Source organism: Camarhynchus parvulus, chromosome 4 (genome assembly GCF_901933205.1).
Source record: "Camarhynchus parvulus chromosome 4, STF_HiC, whole genome shotgun sequence".
NCBI classification, from domain to species: domain Eukaryota; kingdom Metazoa; phylum Chordata; class Aves; order Passeriformes; family Thraupidae; genus Camarhynchus; species Camarhynchus parvulus.
Window position 1 is genome coordinate 14635570 of NC_044574.1, and position 19637 is coordinate 14655206.

Sequence of the window (19637 nt, forward strand, 5' to 3'; positions counted from 1 at the left end):
TTCTAATCCCAGTCTTATCAGAGCTTTGCAGTTTGACACCAGGGATACACATTGTGTTAGAAGGAAATTACTCACTTCGGATTTTGCTTGTCGTACTTGTTTCTTCTTTTCATTTCAATGATGACAGTAGGAAATTTGTGGGGAATTCAAGCTAAACATAAAAATGAGATATCCAACAAACTGGAAGTGATAAAAAAGCTTTTTGGGTTCTTATTTTCTAATAACATGAAGTCAAAACATACTCAGACATATAAGGAGAAAACAATGACCAATTAACTTAAAAAGAATTTACATTCTTGCAACCCAACTCATCTTCACCAGCTGCCCATGCAAAGCAAACAAGGGCATATTCCAAAGACAGATGTATTAAATGAATGCCACACCAAACCTTTGAACATTAAATATTTGGCTGCACACCACAGGCCACACTGTTGAGAGCAAAAGTGATACTGAAGTTATTTCCACAAGTGTGGAAAGCCCAACACAGCAAAGCAACAAGTACCAAGATCAGTGACAGCACCAGTTATGACAGGCTGTAATCTGCTAAGATTACAAGCCAACAGACATCCCAACAACCTCAATTAAAAATAAAAAAAAAAAAAAGAAAATTGCAGCTTTGAAGAAACTTCAGTAGCATTTCTGCTGCCACACAAAACATTCAACGACTACACCTGAGATGCTCCCCAACTGTCTGAAGACAATTCCACATGCAGATGCATGCTCTGATCGAGCACTGACGCAATAAACTCAAGCTAAGTGAACTCAGTATGGCCCTGCCATGGGGTAACCTGGTGGGACAAGTCACACCTGCTCCAAGTGCCACCAGACCTCTGGAAGGCTTTGCAGTGACCATGCATCACTTATGGAATAGACCAGCCAGGACAGGATAAAAAAAAAATTGCTCAAATCCCAGAGATATGTACACATGGATATTAGGTCATAGAGCATTTTACACTCTAGCCCCAAGACCCCCAATATCAGTAAAGACAAAATGTTCTTGAAGGAATGACTTTTTGCTTTTTCTCTTTCAGAAGGTGGATTGAACAAGGAAAAGTCTAAGTCTTGCCTCTTTCTTTTAAATATTCAACATCAGATAAACTCTCTGCCTGTTTCTGTCCAACTGATTTTAATCAGATTTAGTAACCTGGACTAAAGAAGAGAAATCCTACAATTACCTCAAAATACTTAAATCATGAGCAGGACTATAATGCCTGCAAAATATGGCACAAGGGAAGTATTACGCTTAGACTTGGAACTTGGGAATTTCAATGAACAAGATCCCTCATTACAATCAAATGGGGACAGATGTACTTACATGTGGGTGGGCATGGGCGGACATCAGCCCCTCCAACCTCTCTAATGAGCAATTTCCTCAGATTCAAAGAAAAATTTCATAAAAAGTTAAAGAGAAATGGCAACTTGCCTCCTATTACCACTCGCCTAGCTGCCTGGGCTGCTGGTTCTATAAAAAAGGTTTTTTTCAAAGAAAATTATTGTTAAAACCATTTGGCTGAAAGTGAAGAGCTATTGAAAAGTGCATTCAAACTGGCAGCTTGCTCTTAAAATTCCCCCCACCACTTTTATAAGTATCGTTTTGCTTGTGGCTTTTAACAGCTGTTCACACACGTCTAAGCTAGATGTGAACTTTTATTTTCCCAAAACTAAATGGGAAGCTTTAAACAGCATTTGATTTAATTTTTTTTTAATTAAAAGCGGAGGTTAAAAGGACTGTGGAAATGGATGATGCAGCTGGGCTGATGCTAGGGAAAATAATTCCAGAACAAGAAGTGAGGTAGAGTAAACACACAAAATAAGTTTCCCTACACTAAGTGCACACCACATTCAAGTGATTTTATTAGCTAAAGAGAAGTTAACTCTGTTTCTTCAGAAACATTTTGCAAAATGAAACTAAATTGTGTTTTGCAAATATAACAGAATTGTGATGTCTACTATGCTTTTCCCTCAGACCAATCCTAAAATTAATTCCAGAAAGAAGTGGCTTCACAGGTTCCAATGTTATTCACAAATTCTTTTAGAAACTCAAAAAACTCAGACACACAAGTCAGAACTAGCTAATTATTATTGCCATATATTTACTGGTTTGGTTATCAAAATAATTGAACTTCCCTTACATTTAGACGTCCTCTTTGGAAGAATTAAACATTTACAGTCACACTTGCAATGGTACTGCGAGATTGAAAGATTAAAGCAGGCATTCCTAGGGGCACTTTTTAAAGTACCAAAGCAACTGGGCAGCTAGGCAATGGTTTAAGCCCATTTGAAAACCCCACCAGATAGCAGTCTACATTTTGAAGCACCAGCATACTCACAAAAATTCTGCCTTCTTGGCCTAATTACTTAATACGCAGCACTAAATACAAAATTCTAACAAAAACCCACAGAAAGAATAAAAATAGTACAGCTTACTTCTACTTGTACGTGTTAAGTACAAAAGCACACTATGACAATATAACAATTCTGGATATCAACACATATTTAAAGGTCCATTCTACTAAAGTTCTTACAAAAAACATAAAAGCAGCTCTAAGGCAGAAAATGCATAGGATTATGAAGGAAATGCCACATTAATTCATGTGGATTATGTACCCTGTAGACTGTAACAGCTCCAAAAGAAATCTTCTTCAGTACACTAGTAGAGCTACTACTTAAACCAAAAGAATTTAGTAGTTCATCCATCAAGTTTATTCAAAGAAGCTGTCAGAACTTCTAATAGAACTTCTTTTACTCTACTAATAGAGTAAAAAAGTATGCAAAGAAGGAAAGAAAAAGGAAAAAGAAAAAGAAAAAGAAAAAGAAAAAGAAAAAGAAAAAGAAAAAGAAAAAGAAAAAGAAAAAGAAAAAGAAAAAGAAAAAGAAAAAGAAAAAGAAAAAGAAAAAGAAAAAGAAAAAGAAAAAGAAAAAGAAAAAGAAAAAGAAAAAGAAAAAGAAAAAGAAAAAGAAAAAGAAAAAACCAAAAGCCTGGTATATTGGGCTGATGAAGCAACACTTCCTGGTCATCTATGGATGAAAAGAAAACCAACAACATTGAGAGCATTGCCTTTGCACCAAGCACAAGGGACAAAGTGTAAAGAGTAAGAAGATGAAAAAGTGGAAGAAGAGAGACAAGTAAACCAGCCTGGACAGCAGAGCCTAACAGAGAGAGGCAGATGGAAAATTACAGTGATGTAGTCATTTGCTTGACTCCCTTGCTCACCCACCTACCAGAGGCTCACTATAAATATGAAAATCTGAGTTAATCAAAACCAGAAATCCAGAACATTCTAGTCAGGTCCAATAAAAAATATTGCAACCTGGATCCCTTCCTTGGTTTCCTCTGGGACAATAGCCTCTGGGATACTGTCTTTGATGATACAAAGCCTTGATTTCTCTTGGGTTAGTTCCTTGCTAAATCCAGGGCACAAATCAAGTCAAAAAAATGAAATGCCAAGTCACAGGTGAAACATTTTATGCAGGTGCATACAAATTAAATTTGTACATTTTAACAAATCAAAAGCTGAAAATAAAAATTTACCACAGGTAAACACAAGGATATAGCAAATACAGCATTAATGTTTCTGACCCTTCTATTAAAAAAAAAAAATCACGCCTTAAGAACTGACATTAATACACTGAACACCACTTGCAGATAAAATGATCCAGAGTGCACCAATTCATGTTTTGTATTAGAGCAAAATGAAAACTTAAGTTCCAGAACTGTTAAAATACTATAAGTCACTTTATGTTTTATTTCCTAATAGTACTGTCCTCAGCACTACAAATAAAGTAATCATAAGAGTATCACTCAATAGAAAGACAGAAGGAACTATCAATCATAATATACATTTTGCTGAAATACAGTTTCGTAATATTACACAAGTGAGCTGGAGAAAAAATTGGACAAGCAACTTCAGAAATGGATACACACTATCAGCATGACAGAGATTCACCCTATAAAATGTTCCAAAATGTATGGCATAGAAACAGAAAATGCCTTGCTGCTACAAGACATTTCTTTGTCCAAAAGATTATCAGATATCCTTTCTTTTCCCTACTGTCGGTTAGTATGAGCCTAAATGTATGAGAAAGTAGCTCCCAAAAGGTACACAGAAATTTTCCTGTCCTGAGAATTCTCAGCTGCAAGCATTGCCCTCAGATTAAACAACTACAAAAGCATGTGGTTTTGCAACCTAATAAATAAGGCATAACACAGTGAAAGTAATCAAATTAAAATGAAAAGAAACCATTCAAATAAAAAGTAACCATTTCCATCAATGAAGCAATATAATCTGTTTAGGACAAGCAAAGTGGTTTTATTGCACATTTGCTCAGTATTCCTTCTACACACTGGTTTCCTAATCACAGACTTTGTCAAGAGCCTGACTTTGTTTAGTAATGGCAGGATGTTAGCAGACTGTACTGCTTTAGAGAAAAACTGATGGCCTTCCAAAATTATCTGCTCTAGTTCAGTCTGAATTACTGGACATGAAGCAAAAGATAGAGAACAAAATATGTTCTGTGCTGGGCAGAACAAGCCCGATTATGAAACAAGGCTTGTGGCTAAAATCGCTCAAATAATTCTTAGTCACACTGATGTCAAAAGCCAAACAGTACCACTGACAATGGAACTAGATACTCAGTTTTAAACTTTTGATTTTTCAGTTCCCTGTCAAAGCAGATCAGATCTTAATCCTTACCCTCACATATCTGTCAATATGACCAAAAAAGTAGGATACTATTCCATGTAAACATCACAATGAAAATAATCTTTCTATGATCATTTATTTCAAAATTAAGAGATAAGGGGAGTTAACAGTTGAAAGACTGTAAGTATGCTTCAATTTTAGAGAAACAATGTACAAGATATTTTTCTGTCCAGTTTGCTCTCTAGCATCCTGCTTCCATTATTAGTTCATTGCCATGCTCTAAGCTGAAAAATATGAAGGAAACTGCAGTCTTGTTTCAGTGCTTTTGAAGGCAATGAGACTGCTTGGAACAAGTGAGGGTAAGTGTATATGGTGGGATTGTGATGTTGCTATAGTACTCTTTCATGAACAGTAATTACTCTGCAAGTGTGTAAAGCAGACAGGCCCAGTTGCATAAGGCTCAATGCAAGTTTTATGAACTGCAGAAAAGCATGATTAGTATGGGGGGAAAAACATGTTTCACACTTTTATTGTAAAGAACATGAGAATCTCACAGAAACTGCCAGAACAGATGTTCATAACTTGGGCCCTTAATCTGCAGCACTTTCCAGGTTTTAAGCTATATCCACTGGTCTGTAGAACATATTCCTCTCTTTTTAATATAATTCTTCTGTTTAGTTTTTTTAATAAATAAGTTTATGGCTTTAGTAGTGTTGCCAGCTGTTCAATTTTGATTTACTGTCAGAGTCTGCTTTAATATATAGTGGCTTTTGTGGCTTACCCATATAGATTACATTTTAAGCTTCAAGATATCACTATAAAGCAGCTGGAAAAAGTGCTGGCTGGGCTCAGAAACCAGCATTATTGCCCTCGTGATCAACCACTGAAACATGCAACTAGACCAGTAACCATTCTCTAATAAACTTTTGTATACACCATTCCCAAAATAAAACTGCAAAATTTACAGTGTAAAAGCAGGTCATCTTAACACATGTACTTTAAGAAGTCAGCCCAATAAAATTGCTCAATTATTAATTAGGCAGCATATTAGCTAGCAATAGAGATCTCTACAATGACTGCTCTTTAATCTTCCCTTATATATTGTTTCCTTTACTTCTTCTGTACAGCTTGAAACAACTTAAGAAATAAAAGGTTTAAGAGCTGCTTTATGAAGTGCTTTCTTAAAATTTACTTTAAAGTAGTACTGAATATTACTGGGAAAGAACTGTCAGTACTCTTCACACTGAACCATTTTCAACCTTGCAGAATTACAATACAACCAGACTAAGCTTCTTTTCTCCAGCATCTGCAAGTACACAGGATAATGTTATTAAAATAAACTACCACAACAGCATACTTGGAATTAAACAATGAATTAAACTCAAAAACTCTGGAAATTCTCTACAGCTGAACTAGTTCAGAACTATCAGACAGAACTACCAGTCAGAACTACTAGGGCTCATACATTACACTGAAAATTACTTTTTCTGATCAAAAAGATTCCTTTTTCCATATAAAACTAACTCCCTAAAAAAAATTTCAATCAAGAGAACCAAACAGTTTGATTCAGAAAGATCAGTATGGTGCCTTGTGAGAGGGATTTTTTTGCTTGTCTTACACTGTTATTTTCTCCCAAGTTTAGATTTGCCAGTTGGACAGTATCCCTGGTGCACTACTCTCACAAAGTCTTACCATACCTAAGGGGAAGGCCTAGCTACATCATGGAAAATACAATGGGAAAAATAAAACAAAAACTAAACCAGCCTTTCTATCCATAGCATCAGCAGCAAAGCCTGTAGGAGAATGAAGAATGAAGCATAAAGATACGCATCCCATGAGACATCACAGTGGCATTTCCAAAACAAAACACATCAAGGTCCTGGAAATGTATGAAGTAAGGTTTTAGGAACTGAGGGTCTCTCTTTCTGTCCACAGCATCAAAGGTGTGCAATCTGTACAAATCTTGGTTTTTTCAGCCTTCATGTTAAATTATCTACCACAAAAAAAGTGCTTGGTTACAAAATCCAACAATTTAAAGCTATCCTCTATACACATCATGATTATATCCCTGGATTTTTCAAAGCAAGCCTTTCCCAAGGCATTTTACTGTTCTGTGTGTTCCATTCAACTATTTAGGCCATAGCTTTTTTTAAATTACTTTTTGTTTAGCGTATGAAACAAAAAGCAATAGTCCTGATGGCAGTTTTTAAATGGTATGATGTAGGTATGATTGAGTTCTCCAGTCAAAGTCAGAAAGAGTTAATGTTATTCCTCTTTCCCTACACATATTTCAAAACTTTAATGAATTCTACCATGTGTAGAATTCTACATACTAGTATTATACCAATGCAATATAGTCCTGTTATCACACATAATTAGGTAAAAATATTGGACAATATTTACAACCAAAGAAAACCCTCATAGTATGCAGATTTAAAAAGGTAATCCAGAAGAACATTATAAACTAGGGGCTAGCATGAAAACAGAGTAAACTTGGAGTAGCTCACTAATTGTGCTGTAAATTTACACCCATGTAAACAACAATTTTTTTTATCTTAAGACTACTTCTAAAGAAAAAACTAGAGTAAAAAACCTAAAAATATGTCACGAAAATTTCATAGGGAACTCAGTATTTTTGAAATAGAAGCTATGTGCAATGTATAAAGGCCTCCTCTCGTACAACTGTATTTTAAATAAATAAATTAGATTGCTAACTTACCATTTATCATCACTGTACTGTACCCTCTTCAACCAACACATTTCAGTAAATCTTAATTGTTTTTTAACTGAATTTAATGCAAAGTCTTAGACCTCTCCTTCGAAAACAAGCATATCTTGAAGTTATCATCCAAACTACAATGGCTGGAAGCACAGAGTGTAAATAACAACAATACTCTGCATTTAACCAACAAACTTATCTCAGTGATCTGTTTGATACTGGCTTAGTAGTTACTCCCATGGTAACATCTTCACAGTCTCATATTACACACACATAAGGAATGACATATCTTTTTTTTTTCAAATACCATTTTTCCCCTCAAAAAACCATGATCTATAAAATACACCAAAGTAGAATGCAGAAAGAAACTGCAGCACAATTGGTGCCTCATCAAGACATACCTTCTCAAATACTGGAAAAATGAAGAACTCATAACCATAAGTGCTTAATATGCTTAAAGCTCTATCAAAAAAGCCACACATTTAGCAGAGCACACATGTTCCTGTACTGAAATGGGTATCATAAACCCAGAGTGTCTCAGGAATGGATCTGTAACTGTGGGCTAAACTCAAAATGGTACCATTAATTTCCACTTCTCTACCAAAACCCAATAAACAGGATGATGTCCTGACAATTACACAATTTAAAAATATACCTACAATGCATTCCCTGTAATTCTTCTTCTTTGTTCTTCAATCTGCATGCACATCAGTCATACTATACCACAAAGAAAGCGAAAGTTATCCTATATGTTTAGGTTATCCTACATGTTTATTCCTCATATTAGCATAGGCTATCCCTCATTTTCTAAATTGAACTGGAATAATAACTGCTTACTTCCAATAAAAGTCTTAATTTTTTTTTTTTTTGGTTCATTGAAATCAGTAGAAAAAGCTGAAGTTTTCCCTGCTGGTTAGGAATAAATTTCTCTTCCACACTTTCTGCCCACAGAGTATTAAATGTATTCAACTACTACGTGGATTTGAGTTGAAACACTGTACAACTGTTACAACATTTATCAGTCTGACTCTGGAACTCTGAAGCTTTAAAAAAAGATTAGTTTACTGACTTATCTAGCTTTTAAATAGAAAACAATGCTACAATAACATTTGTCTTTTTCTCCATTTTATCCAAAATCGTAATAGTAGTGCCCTATTCACATTCAAAATTTGGTTATCTTCTCTCATCAACTTCCTTCAATAATAATATATGAGAATATATTTCCACAGTAGCTAATGGAGACATTCCTACAAATCAATGCACTGCAGTGATACAGAAATAAAAGCTTACTTCACTGTAATGATGCTTCCAGACTTCCCTCAAGTCAGGTGGTTACTTGCAGTTAATGATCTGTGACATACCACACAAGTAGTCCTAAAAAGACTTATTATCCACTGCATGTGCAACAATATTTTCTTTATGGATGGCTAAATGAATGAAGACATTCAATGTAACTGTAAAAGTAAAATCAAAAGAAAACTTACAAGTAACATGTTTTCTTTGAGTAAAAGAGCTGTGAACATTTTCCATTAATACTTAACCTTTTGCTGGAGCAGTGCAACCACATATAATGCTTGAATCCATAAAGCCCAAGAGCTGCTCAGGGTTAACACTGATTAACTACCCCCAATCAAATGTTATAACTTTTAAAAATTTCAGAGAGTTTCCCTCCACTAATGAAATCGAAATTGCATTTATGTCATGTGGCAAAGGTAGGAGCAGGACAACTGGCAAAGAAAAGAAATTCTGCCCTGTTTTAAAACCAGGTAATTTTTTTCAATCCAATAAAACAGACGTGAATTTGACTGGGTTTTAAAACTATGTATATTATGCTCCACTGACTTCTATTAATATACTAATAGAAAAGAATAGCAAATTAACCTAAAATAAGCTCCAATCCAACAGCACAGTATCTCCCATGACTCTCAGACTGTGCAGACATTCACACATTTTCTGTTTATAATTTTTTTCATTTATTAGACTCAGCTTTTGTCCACCATATGTCCACCGTAGATTAACTATTCCCTTAGGTACAATTAAGGGCTTTCCATTTGTTGTAAGAAGACCTAAGTATGAAGGACGCAGCCAGAAAAAACATTTCTACCTAAACCAAAAACAGAAGCACATTCAGCCTGGACTATAGTTTATGCAGCATCTTTTTTTATTGGGCGTATGTCTACATTGCTAAATAAACCACAGACAAAATCCATGGAAACAGTAAGAGATCTCTCAGCATTTCATTTGTGTATTATTATAAAAACATGATACATATACTGTTCTAACCTTTGTATTTAAACAGTTTACTTCTATTTGCATTTTTCAATGACATCTCTACAGATTTTTCTAAATTTAAGCATAACTGTTAGGGAATGAGAATATATGATTTACTGGTACTTCTGTAGCACTGGTGTTTGAGTTCCAACTACACTAACAGTCTACCAGGTCCTTGAACTTGGTTGTGGCTCTTGGTTAGTCATAGCAGGCAAAACTCAAGGGCACAAAACAAAAATCTCAAGTGCAGCCTCAAGATTTTACATGTAGGAAGAAGAAACCAGTTTATTCATTGCCACTAAAATAAAAAAAAAAAGTGTAGCATAAGAACTGTTTATTAGTTGGAATAGTTCATGACTATTCTTGTACACTTTCTTGTAAAAGCACTGCATGACCCAAATGAGAAAGCATTTTTTCTGCAAATTGTTTGCACAGATCTGAACTGCCCTGGTTCAACTGAATGCAAATTCATTGATTTTGATAAAACTACACCTGTTTATGTCAGGACTCTGTCTAGCTGTACAAATCTCAAACGCAGACAAGCAGTACAACAGTAACACATCTTCAGTGCGCAAGTTGTGTATATTGTTCAACTTCAACTCCGTCACAAACCCCAGAATGCAGCAGAACACAAGTGAAAAAACAAGCTCACTACTAACTAATGCTATCTGGGCTGAATACAGGCATTTGACAAGGATTATTAATTATCTTTTGAGCAGCATGAAAAAAAGGATTCACCATCAAAAACGATACTGTATACATGCTTCAATAATGGCTGCAGCAGCCTAAGAAAGTCCAGAAGTCTAAAAATTTGCCTTTAACCAGGTTACTAATCAGCTTCTGTGTCCACTGCCTTCTCATCCAAGAGATCATTTAGTGAAGGATTCTGAAACAAGGCTTGAAGTAAAACATGGGCTGATTTGCAGCCCTTTGCAACAGATATATTTATCACAGCAAGTCACATGAAGACTGGAGCCAGAATGGAACACATATGCACAGATCCTTGCAATCTTTCCTGCCAGGTGTTTTCACAGACAATACAATATGGCAAGGTAAATACTACACAAGAGCAATAAACCCCCTTTCTTTCTTTCTGTATGAAGTTCTGTAAGCTCAGATCCTTTCCAAAGTACAGTACTTGAGGCTCAAGCTCTGTCTACTAATCACAGTTTAGCAGACTTGTCCACATGGCAATTTAACAGACATAATTTAATAGATCTCTTCAGCATGGATGGTACTCAGCCCTATTAATGTTAAGCTAAGCATGATTTAGGATCAAAATCTTGCAAGACCAATGCTTTCTCAGACAAGCAAGGTAATTTTTTCACTCAAAAATGTGTGTGCTCCTAGGTTGCTCCCACTGCTAAAGTAATACAGAGCATATTGAGATACTGGGTTGGAAATACAATATTATGGCAAATAAAAGATAATTTTTACCTGTGGTTTTCTCTTCCATTAATTTAAGTTTCTTGTTAAAAGTAATTTTTAATAAAGTTACCTGACCTTTGAAACAAATCCATAGGACAGCAATTTTCTATTAATCATGCAAGCTGGTTGAGACAAACATTTAATATATATTTTAAAACAGGGTATCATTCTACATTTATTCAAATGAGTTAGTAAAATTATTGTAGCACAGGACAAGGTTTTCTTTTTAAGGGAGTCTCTATGTGTAAGTAGTTTACCCTCCAATCCCAAGAGCATGTGTAAGGCTCAGGTGACCAGACCTGCTGTTGGGCATACAGAAACTTTAGTTTAATCAGGCATAAGACTCTAAAGAACAGGGGTCTTTGCATTAGCTGCTCAACACTTGTCTTAATTACAGGTGAAGGACCTTAAAAGGGCAAGCCCACAGGAAGAACAGAAACCTGGGGGAGGTTGGGAGGGACAAGAGAATGAATGCACAGCTCTGAATTTAAATATAACATTATCAAAGTGAGTATTAATGAAGAAATTTTCTGAGTACAATGGAGGAGACTAAGTATATAATGCAGCAACAGAGTCAAAAAGCAGACTGGGCAAGTCCCTTGACTAGCCAGATTCACATTAGTACACAAAACACCAAATGTTAATTTGTATCTGGGCTGGAAAATGTTTCTTTCTGTGCTCAGATAAGAGAGGTAAAAACATTTTATGTTGTATGTAAGGGCAAGTTAAAGGGTACACTAAAATGTAACCTTTAAACTTCACAATGTAACAGCATCCCACTTCCTGTTCAGAGATAGCACTCCAAGATCAATTAATCACGGCTAAGACGAACAAACGGTCAACATTCTTAATTAGTGTTGATGCATTCTCCTCTGTGCCCTCATCTGTCATGAAGATTGTTTAAAAATCTGAGTTATTAGTCTTTATTGAGGAGTGGATCTGGTTAATATCTCTAAGAACAGAAATCATTCATCTAGCCACTATACACCGGTACCTGATAATTCCTACCCCCTATATAAGCTACAGATAACCACTGCCCTAAGTCCATCTTGGGAGCTATAAATCAAAATGAGTATAGCTCCCATGCAACCTGGGTTAATTTTTGTTTACAATATATCCACTGAAAATGCTAGTATGACACTTGAGGAGACTGCTTATAGATTGGTGCAGAAGAAAATACATAAAGGCATCAAAGTAGCAAGGAAGCAAACACATCAATCATATGAAACATGGTAAACCCTCTCTAATTCACACTTAATGACTAGAAGATCCATTGTGATCACTGAACTTTATCAATACCTGATTTAAGCAAAGATCCTAAGTGCACAAAACATAATTCATTCACCTGATAACTATAGTCTCATTTATACCATACAAATCAAAGTATTTGACAATAACATATATACAAAAGTTTTGAGTTATTGCATAGAAACTCCAAAACAAAGTTAAAATTAACAGTAAGGGTTACTCCCCAATCAGCAGTGCAAAGCAAGTGGTACTAGCAACACAGATATAAGCACACTTCAAATATACTTTGTATTCAATAAGAATAAAATAGCACAAGGTAAACTACTAGGAAAGTCAAATTTAAGATTCAATATCAGCTGTAAAGTTCAGGATTATTAAGATCTTATGACTTAGAATTAATAGGAAAAATAGTTCTACATTAAATTTTATAATTCCTTCTGTTGTTCATCAAATGCACAGACAAAAATCTGTGGAAAGACAATTGATAATTGAACATCGGTGCAGAAAGCAGGTCTGGGCAAGATCCTGATTCAAATCAGCTTTCTATTCTCTGATCCTCTCTGATCAAATGTGTAGGACAGGCTATGGGAAAAAAAAAGGTACAGGAAGAAAAAAAAAAGAATGAAAACTGAAACTAAGCACCCAGAGGGAACCCAGACATATTAAATAAAGTCCTGGTTTTACAACAGAGATCTGCATTCCTGAAGCTCTTGCTCTCCCAATTTTTTTGAATAAATTAATGGGCAATGACATGCCTTCATCTAAAAAAAAACAAAACAAAACAAAAATAAAAACAAACAAACAAAAATAGATACAAACAAACTAAAATAAAAACAAACAAACAAAAATAAAAACAAACAATCAAAAACCAAAACAAACAAAATGAGACGGGGAAAAAAAGGGAAAATTAAAAAAGAGAGGTGGGAAGGTCCAGAATTTAGGTAACAATTCATACTGCTCTACTATTTTCAAATAAATCTCTGATGGATGAGATACCAGCAACTGATAGGAGCTTTTTAAGTAGAAATTACCTTTCCAATGTTTCATGAGTAAGTCTTAACCTCTTACAATCACAACAGGACATTTTAATAGCTTGACACCACTCTGAAGCTAATTATCAAGCTTTAAACGGACACAGCAGCTTACTGTGTTCATGCTGCTAATCTATTGCAATGCACAATAAACCAGAACAGTGAAAACAAGCACTGATTCATTTAAATCAGCACTGAACAACTTCTTCAAGTTTTATGGAATACTAAAGAAATCCCCACAAACTTAACATTTAACAAAATGACTACAAATTGATACTAGAAACCACTAATAAATTACCTATAAAACTGCATGACTTAACAGTAGTAAACAATTATGCACCAGATACTGCTATGTATCAAATAATTAGTTTTCAATGACAAAATTACCCAGGGAAATTATTTTCATTTAATAGAATTCAGGTGTACAGTTTTCTGTATGATATTGCATAGAGAAATATTTTTGTTTTCTTCCAAGCTATAGCTTTTCCCCTAGAGAAAATCCAGGTATATCTCCACCAAAATGGAAAAAATACACATGTATTTCAGACAGTCTTACTAAAAGAAAACAGACAAAGGACAGCCCAAGTTAAGTAACTAACTTTAAGCCAAAGTTTCAAAACAGAGGCTCAGCTTCCAAATTCTTATCAAGGTATCTAAAGACTGACCCAAATCTTTCCAAATAATATGAATGAAAATAACTGCATTCTTGGCAAATTTTAAAAGCTTTTATCGTAAAGAAAGTTAAGTGTTAGAATAACTTGCCTGTGGATATTGACATTTCTAATCTTTCAGTGAGCTTACCTGAATATTTTCCTAAAAGACATGTACAGCTCAAAAAAACCGAGTACAATCCTGAGAGAGAAACCACTCACTGCAGTATTTCTTCTGAATGATGCATGAGGTCAAGTAAGTTCATCAATTCATCAAATGGCTTCTCCTGGCTCTTAACCTATTATTGCTCTTGCATTGCATATGAGTGTTTTATCACTTACTAAGCAAAGAAGTTGAACAGTGATTCCTCCTTAATAATTTGCTAGTACCAGTAGTTTTATCTCTTCATAATATGTGAGAGTCAACACCATGCTTCTGTAGAAACCTTGTTTTCCATTTATGTAACAACAGGAGCCTATTATTAATTTTTTAGTATTGGGGTGGAAGCCCTCCTAAATATTCTTATCCTACCACAGAATTCAAGAAAGCAATATACTTTCAAAGTCTAATTTTTATAACGCTGAATAAAAACAAAGTAAAAACATCCCTCTGTAAGCAGTATGCCCTGCATGCTCAACATGTGCAACAGCAACAAACATCCTTAGCATCACATGAAATCAATATTTTGCTGCTTTTCTTTATATACAGCTTCTGAAGGAAAACAAGGCAGCAAGCAATTCCTTCAGCTGCTATTTCCATAAAATGAAAGCCCTTTCACTAGTCAGTGTCAGCATTTGTCTGAAAACTCACCTAGGAAACCAGATTCTACTTCCAGATACTCCCAAGGAAACATCAGATATTAAAGATTTGTGGGCATGTATATGTGAAAAAAGAAATAAAATGCCTCCAAATCAAAACCAATGTATCATTTTCTACACCTATTGGGCCAGTTCAGCAAAGGAACATTTTTTTTATGCTATGTTACAGTGTATCTTACTGCAAATACTTAGTAATATTCGCAGAACTCCAGCTAAGAAGTCCAAACTTAGGGCAAAATAGAAATCAGTGAAAAATACTTTTCAATGAATTTCAACAGAAATTGTATTATTGACTCTGGTCTGCTAGAGTACAACACTATCAGTGTTGTGCTTTCAGAAGTGCTATTTATATATTATAACTCTAAGACCTTCTCTGTTTTCTTCACAGGAAATTAGTCTTTCATAATTAATGTCATAAAATGTTACAGCATCACTGTAGCAATACTACAATTAATGGTTCTGAAGGAAAGTGTTGCCTCTACATTGTTTTCAAATTACTTTAAACAATTCTAATGTGCTGGATAAGGTTCTTTTCTCAGGTTTGTTGATGACATGGTCACTGTAACACAAACAAATTATTTGGAAAATGAAAAAAAAATCAATTTTTTCTGTTGTTCAAATAACATATTTGTAGTGTTTAAAAATTATGCACCCACTTCTACCACTTTGATTCTAAAATTTTTATTTGTTGCTTTTACCATCTTCAACAGAAAAATGGGTAAGAAAGCCAGGATCAAGACATCAGATATGCTAGTAATAATGTTTGTGTAAGATTTTTTAGCTGGAAATGGGGAAATTTGGAATGCATATAATTAGGAAACTATCTAAGTGACGATTATATAAAGTGACATATTTTGGTGGTCAGAAGAAAACCATTATATTATACTTATGTGATCAGAAAAAAGGAAGTTAAAAATCCTAAAACAACACAAATCACTTGATATGCACAACTACAGATAACACTGAAAAAAAAGTCTGATAAGCAATTCTTAAGTATTATGCCTAATGCATGGTGTAGTTTTTTAAACATATACCAGTAGCTAATACAGCAGTCTCTTAACATACAGAACCATGAAATATACCTTTGAATACACCTAGAAATGCTCCCCAGTTCTCCATTGCCATGGCTATATCCTGGGGTCTATCAGATTCCAACACAGGCAAGTGATCTCCCTCCTCCTGCGTGCTGCTCTCCAAGAAAAGGGGACACAGGGAGAGAGGCTGCAGGCTAGGCAAAGCATGATGCAGCAAGCCCCATAACATAACCTATCTGCCCAGAGCCATAATCCTGAAGTATATCCAAATATGTCATCTGTACACAGCAAAAACACACAAGATAGTATTTAATCGCATTTTGCCAAATATATATACCTTATGTCATTTCTTTAACAGCAAACCACATCCAGAGTATTTCAAATAATATTTAAATATGAGTAACTTACTTTTATTTCCAACCAAGGCCACAAGTGGCTGTGTTTCTGATCCTTCATTCACTTTTTTTACCACATTATACCAGTCTTCCAAATTTTCAAAACTCTGGCCATTGGTAATATCATAAACCAATAGAATGCCCTAAATAAAAAGACATGTTTAAATTGTCACAGATTGCAAAACAATTTGACATGGTAAGATTTGCAGCAGTCTAAATTATTATTGTCATAGAATAGAGCATTAACAAATAATGGCATCATATCTTTCAAGGGTCAGTTAAAGGAATTATAAATTTATACACTATACACATTATTACAGTATTTCTCCTGCATTTCATGTGTTCCAAATGCATGTTTCAGGAAAAAAATGGCAACACAGTCAAGAGCACAATAAGTTCTATCAGAAATATTACAAACTGAATATGCTTTATGATAAACCCAAAATAGCATTTCACACTAACAGGAAGATAAAAATTACACTGGAGAAGGCCTTTTGTTTTAACAAATATTAGTTGTAGTTTCAATGTTCCCTTTTTCGAAAGAAAAATAGAGGCAGTTCAACTATACATTTCTGCACATTGTCTGTCATGTTTCTGCTGTCTTTTGGGGATAAAGGCCAGATTCCATTCCTTCAGTGTTGCAGAAGATAAGAAGTAAGGGCAAGCTTTAAACTTTCAAAAGAGAACCTAAAGACATGGTTAGAACTCAAAAAGGAGTCCCATATATTTCAGCTGTTTTGGGCCAAGCTACAGGTGACAAATACTTAAAGCAGACACTTCTGATGATTCCTCAGCACAAATATTCAATGTTATAAAGCACAGCCTATTAACAGTCCAAATGTCATCCCTGTCCCCTCCACAATTCTAAGATCAGCTCTCAGATCTTATTGAGTCTTTTGCTCCTGCTTTCCCACTACACCCTAATAAAGTCAGTATCTTGTAAATGATGAGCAAAGTCAGAATTGGTTTCAGGCACACTTGTTCTCATGGAGTTCACACCTGGCAAAAAAACCCTACATCTGCACACTGTTTCTCACATGAAATTTTCACAAATATTCTGAAAAAACAGTATGATCCATACAAAAATAGGTGGGTCAATAACCTACTGTCAATAGTAAGGATTTTTCAAGTTTTTTCAGGCATTTGACTGGGCCCAGTTTTAACTGATAGTTAAAAGGGGTGTCTCAGGTCATAAGGAGTGCCTTAGATCACAAAACAGAATGAACACTTACTTAATAATTTCACATTTGATAATAAATTAGTATAGACTGCAAGACTATTTGAGGAGAGTTCAGATTTTATGATGACAAACAGTGTAAAAATAATAAGATGCAATAAATACCATGCTAAGTTCAAAGGAAGTAATAATCAAGTGCACAATAGGAAGCATCTGGCTCTGTAGCAGGTTCCATATAATAGGATCAAGGAGCTACAGCTCACAGCTGAATATGCTGAACTTGTTTTGCAAACATCACACTGGCATAAAGCATTCCAGGTGAAATAATGCATCCATTTTTGGACTTGAATGTCTTAAAAGGGTACAATAGAAGAAACTGGTAACAGTATCATAGGTTTGGAAACCATGACTGACATGAAAAAAGGGGGGAAAAAAACCTGACTGCTTCAACAAACGCATGACTTATGGTAGGCATGATAATGCTGGTACAAGTTTCAAGAGAAGATAACAGGAATTCTCTTTGTATATGTTTTTATACATAGTTTGCAGAAGTCACTAAATTGGGAAGACCAGCCAATGTGCCTGAGGGCAGGGTTACCACAAAGGGGTATGTAGACATGCTCAAGGAATGGGTGAACAGGAACCTTTCAACATTCAACAAGGACAAGCGCAAAGTCCTGCACCTGGGAAGGAATGAGTAACACAGGCTGAGGGGAGCAATACATGACTGGCTGGAGAGCAACTGAAAATGACCTGGAGGTCTTGTCAGACAGCAGGCCAAATCCAAGCCAGCAACATCCCCTGGCAGCAAGGATGGCCAATGTGATCCTAGGCTGCATTAGCAGAAGTACAGCAAACTTTTCTACTCAGCACTTGTTGGATCATATCTAAAATAAAACATCCAGTCCGAACACATCTTTAGGCCCCTCAAGATATCACAAAAGTGGAGTAACTTCAGCAGAGGGCTAGCAAGATGATCAGAGGCTGGAGCGCTTGTTTTATGACAAAGAGATGAGCAAACCCAAATTCTTCAGCATGGAGAGGAAACAGCCCTGGGTACACCTAAAAGCAGCCTTCCCATACCCATGAAGAAGCAATGAAGGAGATGGAGCCAGGCTCCTCACAGCAGTGCACAGCAGGATAAAAATCAGTGGGCATAAGCTGAAATAAGAGAAATTCAAACCATAACTAATGAAAAGCTTTTTCACCATGAGGAAGATAAAGCAGGTTGACCAGAAGTTGCTCAGTCTCCATCCTTAGAAGATTACAAGCAGGATTCAATAGATCCTTGAGCAGCCTAGCTCCATCTCTAAATTGACCCAACTTAGAGAGTGTTTTACTCCAACCTCCTGACATCCTTCCACCCTGAACTTTCTTACAAATCTGTCATCAATACAACATGTAGCGATAGGTTTAACTCCCAGCAAGAAGATTATAGCAAGAGTACTAAAAACAAGCAAACAAACAAAACAAAAACCCTATGGAGACTGTAAGAATAGCAAAGCTCTGAAATACACCACTTATAACAGTCACCAACACTGAAAAAATTTTTGATGGTTGATAAAAGCCATTACACATGGGTAGCTTTGAAGGAGGGCAACAGATCCTACTGAGACCCCTCCAACTCCTACTTTCTAATGACAGCAATACCAATCTATCGTTTCCTCCAACTCCTTGGCAAACTTGATTTTTTGTTCCTCATATTTATATAGTTGCTATTAATTTCTGAGGAACAGCTTTCATCAGTTCCTTCAAGGAAATTAAGAATTATGACACCCAAGTTTCCCCTTGCTGTCTTTCTTTCTTTACTAATCAAATATAATATTAAACACCCACTTCCCTCTTCCAATTTTGGTACAATTTATTACTTAATATCTTGCATCTCTAAGTTAATCTCGGTTAATTTCTCCTGACTATTTTTATAGCTATCCAAATGCCTGGGCACTTGGCATTAAATTGTCAAATTAAATTGTCTCACAATCTAAATTTTGCTCTAGGAAGGACATACTTATGCTATTAAATGCTCAGTGGAAAAGAAACTTAATCTAAAGGATAGGTATGGTAAAGGTTAAAAAAAATGCCAGCCATAATGCTAGAAGTTGTAAATGAGGAAAGAGCACATGGCAATGCTTCTTTGACCAGCTGTCAAGTTCTCTCACCAGCTTGTAGAAGAGCAGATTATCTAAACTATCTTCAACACTAATCAGTTTGATGAAGAATAA

General features: G+C 35.4%; 1 protein-coding gene across 2 annotated transcripts in view; it reads right to left on the reverse strand.

The window, feature by feature from the left end:
• The window catches only part of RAB28 (RAB28, member RAS oncogene family), a 61755-nt gene that overhangs the window by 25760 nt on the left and 16358 nt on the right, over window positions 1-19637 (reverse strand). For both annotated transcript variants that reach the window (XM_030947268.1, XM_030947269.1), the window contains exon 4: window positions 16252-16381. In XM_030947268.1, the coding sequence (XP_030803128.1) occupies window positions 16252-16381 (130 nt within the window). The remainder of the gene's footprint in view (window positions 1-16251; window positions 16382-19637) is intronic.